Here is a 12889-nt window from a genome sequence, read left to right on the forward strand (position 1 = left end):
CATCCTTCCTCTCTAAATATAGTTATTAGAAGATCCCTTACAGTGGGACTGAAGTTTTTCTTTAAGACATCTGGGGCATAAGGTCTGTGGATTGTCTGTCAATATTTATATTAGATTCTCTACTGTGTTCAGCTTATGCTGGTTGCAGTAGTGTAGCGATATCGTTAAGGAGCTGGTTACAGTTCTTTAAGTCTCTGGTTGGATGTGGCCCAGCTGGCAATGGTCCATAAGGGTAAGTCTACACTGCATTTTAAAACGTGCAGCAGCAAATCTCAGAGCCCACGTCTACAGACTTGGCTCACACTATGGCACAAAAACATTGTGGCTTGGGCTGGAGCTCCAGCTCTGAAACCCACCCCATCCCCTGGCTTCAGAACCTGAGCTCCAGCCCAAATCCAAACATCTGTGCAACAGTTTTTAACACCATAGCCTTATTCCAAGTCTGTAGACCTGGTCCCGAAGACTCACTGCAGTGAGTTTTAAAACAGAATAGACATAAGGGACTGTCTGCTTTCTGGTGATAACCAGCAAACATCTCACTCTCACCCCTCCCTGCCGTGACGTGCCACTTGAACCAAGAGTTGTGCTAATTCTGCCAGTGCTACACCTATTAGAGATTCCCCATTCCAGGGGGAATCCCTACAGGGTAGATAGGGTAAATTGCTATTCCATTTGCACCCCTTGAGTGGCACAAAGGAAACTGGGGGCAAGAATCTGCCTTAGGGATTTTAAGAATTCTGTCCCTTCCATTACACTTCAGCTTATTCTCATTGTTAGCCAATATGTTTAAATTGTCAATCACTGCTATTAAAATGGTAATTGAGCTAGAGTTCAGATTCTCTAAGCCCATCATACATTTTCATGGTCTGCATTTCCCAGACATTTACTCATCTTCATAAGTAAAATGAGTTGTCTTTTATGAATCAAAGCTATTCTTACTGCCATTGGCATTTTAAGATTAGTCATTCCTTTGGCCCAATATGTTGCATGTGGGATATCATCTGATTTCGTAACAGAAAGCTTTGTGTCTATACCTGAAGGCCAGTTTTCCTCTTAGCATAGTTTTATTCTGCTAAAGGCATAGTCTCTATTCCTTCATGGGTAATTTACTGTGAGACAAAAGGTAAAAAAAAATGACCAGTTACATCTATTAGTATGAAGCACACCAGAAATGCAATTTTACCCCTGAATGCCCACAAAGAATAGATATTTTTGTTTTTCCTTACAGATATGAGTATTCTCTGTTCCCCTTACTCCTGTCAGCCTTTAGACCAAAAACAGATATTGGGATATATTGTTTGGGAGATACCAAAGAAGAAAAGTCTGCTAATTCCAAATAGTATTCCAATCTCTTTTGCTTCCATTGGAATTTTCAGCAAATAGTTCTTCATCTTGATGATAGAATTTGGATTTTCCCTTAATATTGGGCTGAATTATGCAACCCTTACTCACCCCGATGAGCACTTATTTTTAAAATTATCCTAAATATGACAATGACGCTGCTTGGTTGAGTAAGTGCTTGTCAGTATGAGTAAGGGTTGCACAATCTAGCCCTTTGCTCATGTGCGGTTTCACCAATTTATAGCTTTAAAGGGCTGAATTTTGAACACCTTTGTGGCTATCTAAAAATCATCTCAGCACTTTTATTTACTTTGGGATTTAACTTGATTATGTTTGTTATTCAACAGTGAAACTTTAAGTGCAATAGAACATGGATCCATGTACATCACCAGAGAATTCGGCTTAATAATCCTCTCTCATACACACTCACACAGCTTGGTGGTCTCCCTCCACTTCTCAAAATCGAGGTGTAATAGCAGCATGCTGTACTGAGTTCTCATGTTACTAAGCTTTAATTACTTTGACAAATTACAGTGTAGTAGTTGAATAAAGTATCCTATGAAATATCATAAATAATTAACATCAAAACATATGGACAAATACATTTTGTTAATTCAGCGTACTTGTAATTTTTTCATGGTATTTGTTCAGTTATTTGCAAATGTATAAATTTGGTAATCCACAGAGGGCCTTCCAATCATTTGTATGGCTTAACAAGATTCTACTGTACTGTTGCTTTGCTGTTTCTCTAAAGAAATGCATCTTCTAGATGTGTTAGAAAATCTTTTGTTTGTCAAAAACATTATTTTTGCTTCCTTCCATAGTTCTAAAATTATAAGATATTTCTCCTGAAATTATGTTTGTGGTTTCCATATTATGGTTATATTAATTTCCTTTCAAACACAAAAGTTTATATTATTTTGTACGATTAAATTTAGATTTAAATGGTTTCTTTATGTGGTGATTAAACACATTTTCTCAGTAAATTCACCACACTTCCCCCCTACCCCCACCCCCTTTCTCTTTTTAAACAGGTCATTTTTACTTTTTGGAAGGACAAAATGATGCTCTGCTGTGTGGCAATAGCTCAGATGCAGGGTAAGAAATGTTTCATTGTATTTTATTGTCTTTTATGAAAACATTTATATGTACAAGTGTAACTTAGGAAAACTCAAGCGGACAACCCACTGCAGTGTCTTCCACAGTGTATTATTTCAAATCAACAAAGTTTCTGGAGTACGATACTGGATTTCTGAGTATCAGCATCAACATGACTTGAATTTCCTATATAATGTTCCTATATAAGTGTGTCAGGCTAGCCTCTTTCCCTAAAAGTAGGCATTCAAATACTTTGAGCATAAACATTTGCTGCCATCTGGCTGATTAGTTCCCTTATTATCAGCCATGCCAGTGGACACTCTTTTGCAATTTCACAGGGGATGTGCTGACAGCTGACAAGCTTGTGAGAATCAAGAGCGTGAATGGGAAGGATAGCATATTATACATTTTATCATTAAAGCGTTGATGTGTTCTTAGAAAATAACATACTTTTTTCTTTTCTAATTTGTTTTATCTTAGTTAACCTTACAGCATCCTTTATTGGATTGTTTTGTGGAGTAAAATTTTAGCTGATAATAATTTCATCTTGAGTAAGTGACTGAATGTTGGCAACTCATATCCTGAACATTCCTGTGATGTACAGTAGTGTGTAATGATTTGGAGTATCTATTTAAAGTAGCATTTCTTTTTCTTTTATAGTCAATGTCCAGAAGGATATATATGTGTAAAAGCTGGTAGAAACCCCAACTATGGCTACACGAGCTTTGACACATTCAGCTGGGCATTTTTGTCACTCTTTCGACTGATGACTCAGGACTTTTGGGAGAATCTTTATCAGCTGGTGAGGATCCACTAAAATAAACACTATTACTACTACTATAACTACAACATAGCGTTTACACAGTGCTTTACATCCACATATCTCTGAGAATGCTTGGGGCAGGAACTGTCTTTGTGTTTTGTGTTTCTCTACTACCTAGCACAATGGGGTCCTGGTGGATGACTGAGGCTCTTAGGTTATACTTCAGTATACATAAATAATAAGAATAATTGTGAATAATCAAGAATAACTGTATTAAGGTGGGTAAATGAACCCAGATTGGTAACATATCTTGCATAAACACAATCAGTGAATACCAGAGTCATGTTTGGCTCCGAGTCCAGTGTTCTGTATGTTACTAGACCCCACTTCCTCCTTAAGGGGCACATCTTGCCTCTAACCTCCTTGGGTGTGGAAGGATAAGGTGTGACCGTGGCCCTTCTACTATGTAGATCTACAGGATAAAACCCCATTTTAGGGGGAGAGCTGTGGCAGCTGACACTACTACAGTCTCTAGTTTGTAGTAGAAGTTGTGAAGCAGCTGAGCTGCAGAATCTTATTTACCTTGAACCCAGTAGAGATTCTTCTGCAAGGCCCATTTAACTCTAGTTTTGCACTTGTGAGCAGAATATGACCCACAATATTTTTACATGGAAAAACTATATGAATTATCAAAAACCAGTTGTGTCGACACAACAGCTCTTATTATACTAGAATTGTGCATTAATAAATTATAATGTATAGAGACTATGTAGTAACTTTAAAAAAATGATAAAGCTATTTATTTCTTTTTTCCCCAGACGCTACGTGCTGCTGGCAAAACATACATGATATTTTTTGTTCTGGTAATTTTCCTGGGTTCTTTCTATCTGATTAACTTGATCCTGGCTGTTGTTGCTATGGCCTATGAAGAACAGAATCAAGCAACCATGGAAGAAGCAGAGCAGAAGGAGGCAGAATTTCAGCAGATGCTTGAACAATTGAAAAAACAACAAGAAGAAGCTCAGGTACCTTTGTAATCCAAAATTCCTCCTTTAGTGCAAGATTGTGCCCTGGTCCTTTTCAGCCACACAGGAGAATAAACCCTGCCCCCCTTCACAGTAGTAAATTACTTCCCCCACACAAACACAGCCCCCGAGCAAGGGTGAGAAATAAAGAAATGATGACTCTGCTCTACTCCTTACTCAGGCCTAAATGATCAGTTTAGTCTGTTGATTAGTAAGAAATCTGGTAAAGAACACTGAGCTGAGACACTGGCGATTGAAGTCTCAGGTGGAGATGTGAAAAAAACACAGGTGCTGCTACATGAATTATTTACAGCTAAATAACTTTTCATTACATTTCTTGAATGTAACTTAGGACAGGTACTTTGCTGTGAAAATGGCAAGACTGAGCAGAAAATTACAATAGAGATTCAGGCTGAAAGAAAACTTACATATTTTGTGGGCAGTGCTCCCCACTAGAGTAGTGTTGCATCACTTGGAAACAGACTGAAAAAAAAGCACACATTTTACATGGTGAGAGTAATTAGCCATTGGAACAATTTAGCAGGGGTCATATTGGATTCTCCATCACTGACAATTTTAAAATCGAGACTGGATGTCTTGATTCAAGAAATTATTTTGGGGAAGTTCTATGCCTGTGTTATATAGGAGGTCAGACTAGATGATCACAGTGGTCTCTTCTAGCCTTAGAATCCATGAACCTTTGGGTCCTACTTTGAAGCCTCTTTCCTCTTTTTGAAACCCCTCACACTTCCTAATGCACTAGTTGGTTGACTGGACAGTGGCTAATTAAAGGTGGAGTTGATCTGTATCTTCCTGGTAAGTGTCTGGCTAAAGACCAGCTGACCTGTGCCTTCTAGCAACATCTGGTGCTGACTTCAGCCTTAAAAAAAACATTATTTAGTCAAATTCTCTACAAATGTTAGAGACTATAAGCAGTACCAGGGCTATTGCCGAACATAGTTTAACTCAATTCTATGAAGACCACTGACTGGAATGATGTCACTGGACATAGCTAGTCCATTAAGGAGTTGGAAACTATCCATATATGCATAGGACCCAGCAAAGGTGGTTTAAGGAAATGTTATCTCCTGTTACTGCGGATTTTTTTTCTCTTATATTTTCTTTTCTCTACATTCTTTCTTTGACTACATTCCCTGAACTTTGTATAGTTTGTCTGCTGGTTAAGATTCATTGCACAAATGCTATATTGTTCCCTCTTCTTTAATCCAACAAAGACATGATTGTTCACCTGTTGCTCCAGTGATGCAGTTTTCTTCTGGACTGTTCTACTCCCTGTCAGGTTCAGGGCAAGAATATAGGGCCATTTTTGGTCTGGATTGCAGTGGACTGGTGAATTATTGTTCCTTGCACATTGACAAAAAGGTGGTTTGTGCAATATGCTGTGCTTTATGAAGTGGGTTCAGTGCTTCGCTTACACAAACATCACATTCACTCACTTTAAAAAGATAAATTTAAAAATGTTAGTGTACATTTTAATTGTGTGTAATTTTGTGACACAACAGGCAGCAGCAGCAGCTGCTGTAGCAGCTGATTCAAGAGAGTTCAGCGGAGTAGGTGGGGTAGGAGGATTCTCTGAAAGTTCTTCTGAAGCATCGAAGTTGAGTTCAAAGAGTGCTAAAGAGAGAAGGAACAGAAGGAAGAAGAGAAAACAGAAGGAACAGTCTGAAGGAGAGGAGAAAGATGAGGAAGATTTTCACAAATCTGAATCAGAAGATAGCATCAGAAGGAAAGGTTTCCGATTCTCCATTGAAGGGAACAGGCTGACATATGAAAAGAGGTTCTCTTCTCCACATCAGGTACAGTGGTATTATCCATTAAACTGTGTCTTTATTGCATCATCATCGGTTTGTCATGAGAGTGCAGTAATGGTAAGGACACAAGGTGAACATCCTTATTCATGCAGAAGGTGTCACAGGATCTTTAATATAATTTCAAATGGTCAGGACTTTTTGTTAAACGCTTGCAGTGAAATATGAAGCTGTTAGAATTAGAGAGATTTTGTTTTTCATTGCAAATTAAAAAAATGAACCCACCTGAAGGAAAAATGTGCCACTTCTCACGTTTCTTTCATGAAAATGGGCCCATATACTTGTGAAAATGAGTGCATTCAGTGTGAATAGTGGTTTCAAGATTTTGCATGTTCATAATCTGAAATATCACATTTGCAATGACAAAGCAGCCATTTAATGAACTTCACACAAAACTAAATTTGAGGGACACAGAGTCACTGCACATGGCAAAAATTTTCATGTGAAATTTTTCATGTGAAAGTGTTCATTAGTTTCAAGATCTTGGTTTTATGTCTCAAAAAAGATCACAGTGCCAACAGCAAAAGTGCCACTTGCTTCTCTCCTGTGGCATTGGCACAGTGGTGACTGAGAGAGAAGAGTGCCATCTACAGAATCCACAGCGCACTTCCTTCAGCAGCTGTCTTTTCTGCAGAGGTCTTGGATCCCAACACTGACCCAGCTCAAACGTGTTTAGTATGTGAGATCACATAGGATAATCACACAAGGTTGTATCACTCCAGCAGTATAGCCTATGTCTCCACTTACGGCGTTATGTAGAGTACAGACATCGCATGCTCCCCAGCACAGGTATAAATAGCAGTGTAGATGATGAGGTATTGCTTAGATGAATAGAGTCAAGACATGCCAGAACTTTACGGTATATACTCTACGTACAAACAAAAAAACCTCTGAGAACTGCTTGCAGGATTGGGGCCTAAATGAATAATATCTAGGGAAAGTATTTACATTTTTTAAACTAGCTCATATTTGTTTGCTGTCTGTCAGTACAAAGTAGGGCCCAAAACATTTGCATAAAAAATTATTTAGCCAAGCATACAGACCAACACAAAGCAGGAATAAATAAGAGTCTAGCTTCAGTTTTATTAATTTATGAACCACATGCAATAAAATATGCAGAGAGTTAGAGGAAGCAATTTCATTAAACAGCGTCTTTTACTATAATTAAACTGATTGATTTTATTTTTCTAAGTGGCAAAGTAACTATGGCAGTGGAAATCACTTGTGTGCTCTTTCCTATTAATTTTACTCCCAAGCCACCTAAAAGCGTGTGCGTAATAGTCTCTTTCTTTGTCCATGACATAAATCTTTAGAACATATTAACTTTGTATTTATTTTTTAAGAATTTTCAGCTAATAATTATATAATTTTCTTTTCGTACAGTCTTTGCTGAGCATTCGTGGCTCCCTGTTTTCCCCAAGGCGCAGCAGCAGAACGAGTCTTTTCAGCTTCAGAGGTCGAGCAAAGGATGTAGGATCAGAAAATGACTTTGCTGATGATGAACATAGCACTTTTGAAGACAATGAGAGTAGAAGAGGTTCTCTCTTTGTTCCACATAGACATGGTGAACGGCGCAACAGTAACATCAGTCAGGCCAGTAGGTCATCCAGAATGGTACCAGCGCTTCCAGCAAATGGCAAGATGCACAGCACTGTAGATTGCAATGGAGTGGTTTCTTTAGTTGGTGGACCTCCGGCTCTCACGTCACCTACTGGACAGCTTCTCCCAGAGGTGATCATTGCCAGCAGTAGCTGTTTTATGAATTTAAGGAAGTTTCTAATAGTTCAGGCAAGGTGGCCTCTTCTTACTACACAGGCCTGTGTTTCTACAAAATGAAATCACTTGGGAATGATTTTTTGGTTGGTCAAACTGAGATTTGTCTTGCAATCTCTAATTAAATACCTGAAAATACTTGTTAATACACTAGGAATTAACAAGATAAAATAGTAAATAATGCAATATGCAAAATGTATGGCTTTATTATATATCCAGGCAGTCAGTACATTTCCCCCGAAGATTTAATTGGGAAGTTCTGCATTCCTATATCAGATGGATGTCAAAAATTACAAAAATGATAAATGGGTTATATATAATTAATGGAATAAAGTAAATCATGGTATAACTCCCGTTAACTCTACATACCCCTGTCAATAGAATACTGTGTTTAACTTGAATGGGTTGTGATAGCACTACTCTCAGTCAATTCAGGATTCTTACAGGTTAATTTTTTGTATAAATTTCAGTGTGATTAGACATTTCTTGTCCTTTGATTTTGGTTTGAAAATTTAGATATAGGCTTACTGTATAGATATTCAGTCTAAATGAAGAAGTAACCCAAGAAAATGCACATTCCCCATTTGTGCACACAGCTGCCTGTCCACGTAGGCTGTGCGAATACAGATTTATGAAAAGATATGCCACATATTTAGAAAGATATTTATAATAAAGCTCACTGCCAAGTTCTGTTAATCTTTTTTCAAATTTTCAAATAGTTAAATCCAATGTGAGAAAGACGTTCAAATTGGATTTCTGGGCCCAGAATCAGCAAAGTATATAAGCACATGCCTAACTTTAAGCACACAAGTAGTCCCATTGAAGTCCATGTGGCTATTCACATGCTTAAAGTTAGGCTTGTGCTTAAATTTTTAACTGAATTGGGACCTAAATGAAATCAGTATACAGGGGATATGAACCTACATGTCCCTCATTTTCCTAGAAACTCACTATATTTTTACAGAATCCATACAGTGTTTGCTTATTAAATCAACACACATGGTGATAGTCTATTTTATCAGCATTTTATTTTCAGGGTACCACAACAGAAACAGAATTAAGAAAGAGACGAACAAGTTCTTACCACGTTTCTATGGATTTCCTGTCAGAGCCCAGTGCAAGACAAAGAGCAATGAGTATAGCCAGCATACTCACAAACACAATGGAAGGTATGTAGCATGGTATGTCTGATATGACTGAGTATAAATAGTATAAATAGCTGGACAGAGAAAAACTCTGTTCCCCTGGACGTGTATATGGGAAGGGATGGTCTTGTGGCTAAAGCAGAGTATGGTGAGTTAGGAGACTAGGCTTCTACTCCTGGCTCTGTCACAGATTTCCTGTTTGACTTAGCTATGTCAGTCAGGGCATGAAGAGGTGTGATCCATGACTGACATAATTGTGCTGGCAGATGTCTTTAGTGTAGATGAAGCTATACTGGCAAAGCTGGTGACTGGTATAGCTTGTTTTGCTCATGGTAGTGGTTGTATTATATCAGTACAAAGTGTCCACATCAGGAGTGTATTGACATGATAGTATACCATTTTTCCTGTACCAGTAGGGTGCTCTTGGTATAGACATGGCCTAGGGCTGTGTTAATGCTAGATTTTTTACATAAAATTTCCCACCATTACTCTCACAAATGCAATTCAACTGGAAGGCAGCCACTGGTGTTCTAGCTGCCAAATAACCCAACCCTGCTCAGATCAGATCTATTTTCACTGCCTACACTAATATTCCCACCATTTCTACCTCTTGTGGAGTCACAGTGATAATATCACCAGCTGGTCCTTAGAACTTCTTGCCTTCAGGAGCAGAAGCTGTCTTTTCTGCAGAGGTCTTGGATCGCAACACTGACTCAGCTCAAACATGCTTCATATATGAGATCAGATTGGATAACAACACAAGGTCGTATCACTACAACAATATAGGCTATGTCTAGACTTACAGCACTATGTAGAGTACAGACACCGCATGCTTCCCAGCACAGGTATAAATAGCAGTGTCAATGATGAGGCATTGCTTAGATGAGTAGAGTCAAGACATGCCAGAACTTTATGGTATATACTCTACATACTATCTACATGGCCCAAAGGTGCCTCTCACTATCTACACTGCTATTTAGCAGTGTAGTGTCCCTCTACCTCCCTTCTGGCAGACCCTTTCATTGTCATGTGAAGCTACACACTGAACTGTGTTCACAGCCTCCTTTTCACTGCAGCAGTTAGTTACATGTACCCTACAAGCTGCCATAAGTGTAGACAAGGCCATGGTGTTTCTAATTAAATCATAATAAAGGATGACCATATGTAATCATTCAAGTCGAGAGGAGTATTCATATGAATAATTACACACATGCTTGAATGGTTTTAGGATTGGAGCTTAATTAGAGGTCTGATTCTGAAAAGACTCACGCATATGAGTAAATTTACTCACATGAGTAGCCCCATCAAGGATTTTGTTTCCTTCCACAGTGAACCCACTTTAGATAATAAACAATAAACAAAAAATTAACTGCTTCATAGCTAAAGGTCAAGTTGTAGGTCTTTTGTAGGCTTGTTTTAATTGGTTTTGTTACCACCTTGAGCCTCTTGGCCCTTCACCTTGGGTAGCAGTGCAAAATAGAATCTGAAAATGAGAAGATTGTAACTAAAACAAAACAACCCCATCACCCCTCTTACTGTAGAGTGCAAAAGCACATGTCTCTCATGCACCTCAAGATCACAATGGTGAAGGAAAGGTTTTATGTGCCAAGAGGACAAGGTTAAGGGCATATTTATGTCCTAGAGACAAACAGGCAAGAGTTCCACAGGCACAGATGCCAATAGCAACTGGGTTCCCTTGGTTCCACCCAAAGGAATACTATCAAACAAGCAGATGAGGTGCCCACTCATGCTGTCAGTGACGATCACCAGATTCTTCTACTCCTGTCACAGTAATACTAGTAGAAGTGATTAGGGAGGTCCCCACCCTCAGCCGTGACAGCCATTGGGTACAAAATAAAAGAGCAACAGCGGCTAAGTGACCCTGTCTCTGACTCTCATGTGCAAATAAAACGCCTCCAAAATTATTTAATTAGTTTGACTTCTATGGGGAAACTGTCATGTATCCTTCTCTTTTACTCTAGTACTCTGATATTTCTGTTGGGATAATTGGTGGATAACAAGGGCAGTGATGGGGTTTAATGGTTCCTTACAGTCTGGGTCCTGAGTCTCTCCAATTCTGACATTTATAGGGCCAATCTAGCTATTAGATATGCAAAACAGTCTCATAAACCTGAGAGAAAAGCTCACGCAATAAATGAGGGCATGTGCTACATCCCATCCCCAGGTAAGTTCTATACTGTGTCAGAAGGTGATTGAAGTACTAGATATAGAAACCAAGGAAGAAGATTTGAATCACCTGCAGGCAGCATTTCCCCTAGAACTTATAGAAGGAAGTGGGGAACTGATGAATTTGCGTATTACCCTATGTGTTCTTCATGGAAAAAAAATTTGCATATTACCCTATATGTTTTTCATGGAAAAAAAGATGATGAGAATTCCAGAATATTTGATATTGTCAGAATTTAATAGAACTCATTGGAGAGATGCTTTCTTTTTTTCCAAACCCATCATAGACAAGAAAATGTATGGCATAACATGAACATGTGAAAGGCAATGAAAATACACTATACAAGATCAGGACAAATTCATAGATTCAGGATTATCCACACTGCACTTTGTTATTATTAATTATTTATATTTATTATTATTATTTGTAGTAGTAAATGACACTCCCTGCACAAAATGCCTACAATCTATAAATTGCCTTCCCTACTCAGTACAATAGAAGAAGGTGACTAAGGTCCCAGTGTTCAGGTTGGATTATAAACTGTCTATTCAAGGCACACAAGAAGCAGAATGTGGTAGAAACATACAAATTGCCATATAGTCCCATATCCTTGTTTTTTTAAGATCTTGCTAAACTCCTGACCTCAACTAGATCAGGAGTTTAACTGCCATATGAGGAGAGATTAATAAGTCTGAGACTTTTCAGCTTGGAAAAGAGATGACTAAGGGGGAGATATGATATAGGTCTATAAAATCATGACTGGTGTCGAGAAAAGTAAATGAGGAAGTGTTATTTACTCCTTCTTATAACACAAGAACTAGGGGCCACCAAATGAAATGAATAGGCAGCAGGTTTAAAACAAACAAAAGTATTTCTTCACACAACACACAGTCAACCTGTGGAACTCCTTGCCAGAGGATGTTGTGAAGGCCAAGACTATAACTAACAGGGTTCAAAAAAGAACTAGATAAGTTCATGGAGGATAGGTCCATCAATGACTATTAGCCAGGATGGGCAGGGATGGTGTCCCCAGCCTCTGTTTGCCAGAAGCTGGGAGTGGGCGACAGGGGATGGTTCACTTGAGGATGACCTGTTCTGTTCATTTTCTCTGGGTCACCTGACATTGGCCATTTTTGGAAGACCGGATACTGGGCTCGATGGACCTTTGGCCTGACCCAGTATGGCTGCTGTTATGTTCTCACTTCCAGAAGTTGTTGTTGTTATGTCTCTTATATATAGGACTTACAAACATATCTTTTGAGAGAGAGAGAGAAAATAATTAATGCTTACCTGTTTTGTTTTTCTTCTAAACATAATGCCTGGCTATCCTAACCCACCCTGGAATCACTGTCTAGAATCGCAGATCTAAGAAGGAAATGTATATAATTAAGTTGAAACATATTTGGTTCTACAGCACAAGAGGATTACTGTTTAGATTATTAACCAGCTCTTTCAGTGTTTCTCCAGCTGATGTAAGCCATTCTCAGAAGGAGCTAGTAGGTGGGCCCTGCTAGCACCTATTGTAAATCACCTTGAATTACATGTGTTTTCTGTGGCAGCGGACCAAACCCCATGCACAGATTTTCAAGGTGTACTGTTTCTGAAGAAATAAATGTACAAATAGGGTTCACTTTTTTTTCCAGTGGTAAATTATAATAAATCCCATCTAGTGGGTTTAAGCCTGGAGATGTAAGTCTGATAACTCAGGCCAAAATGGGCATGACCCA

At 38.7% G+C, this 12889-nt stretch overlaps 1 protein-coding gene across 5 annotated transcripts in view; it reads left to right on the forward strand.

The window, feature by feature from the left end:
- The window catches only part of LOC144272510 (sodium channel protein type 2 subunit alpha), a 95834-nt gene that overhangs the window by 13938 nt on the left and 69007 nt on the right, over nt 1-12889 (forward strand). For 2 of the 5 annotated variants that reach the window (XM_077830647.1, XM_077830646.1), the window contains exons 7-12: nt 2376-2439; nt 3100-3241; nt 4021-4227; nt 5751-6044; nt 7440-7787; nt 8866-8998. In XM_077830647.1, the coding sequence (XP_077686773.1) occupies nt 2376-2439; nt 3100-3241; nt 4021-4227; nt 5751-6044; nt 7440-7787; nt 8866-8998 (1188 nt within the window). Of the gene's footprint in view, nt 1-2375; nt 2440-3099; nt 3242-4020; nt 4228-5750; nt 6045-7439; nt 7788-8851; nt 8999-12889 lie in introns of all 5 variants that reach the window. The other 3 variants (XM_077830650.1, XM_077830649.1, XM_077830648.1) reach the window with 2 other exon arrangements.

This window comes from Eretmochelys imbricata, chromosome 11 (assembly GCF_965152235.1).
Source record: "Eretmochelys imbricata isolate rEreImb1 chromosome 11, rEreImb1.hap1, whole genome shotgun sequence".
NCBI classification, from domain to species: Eukaryota; Metazoa; Chordata; order Testudines; family Cheloniidae; genus Eretmochelys; species Eretmochelys imbricata.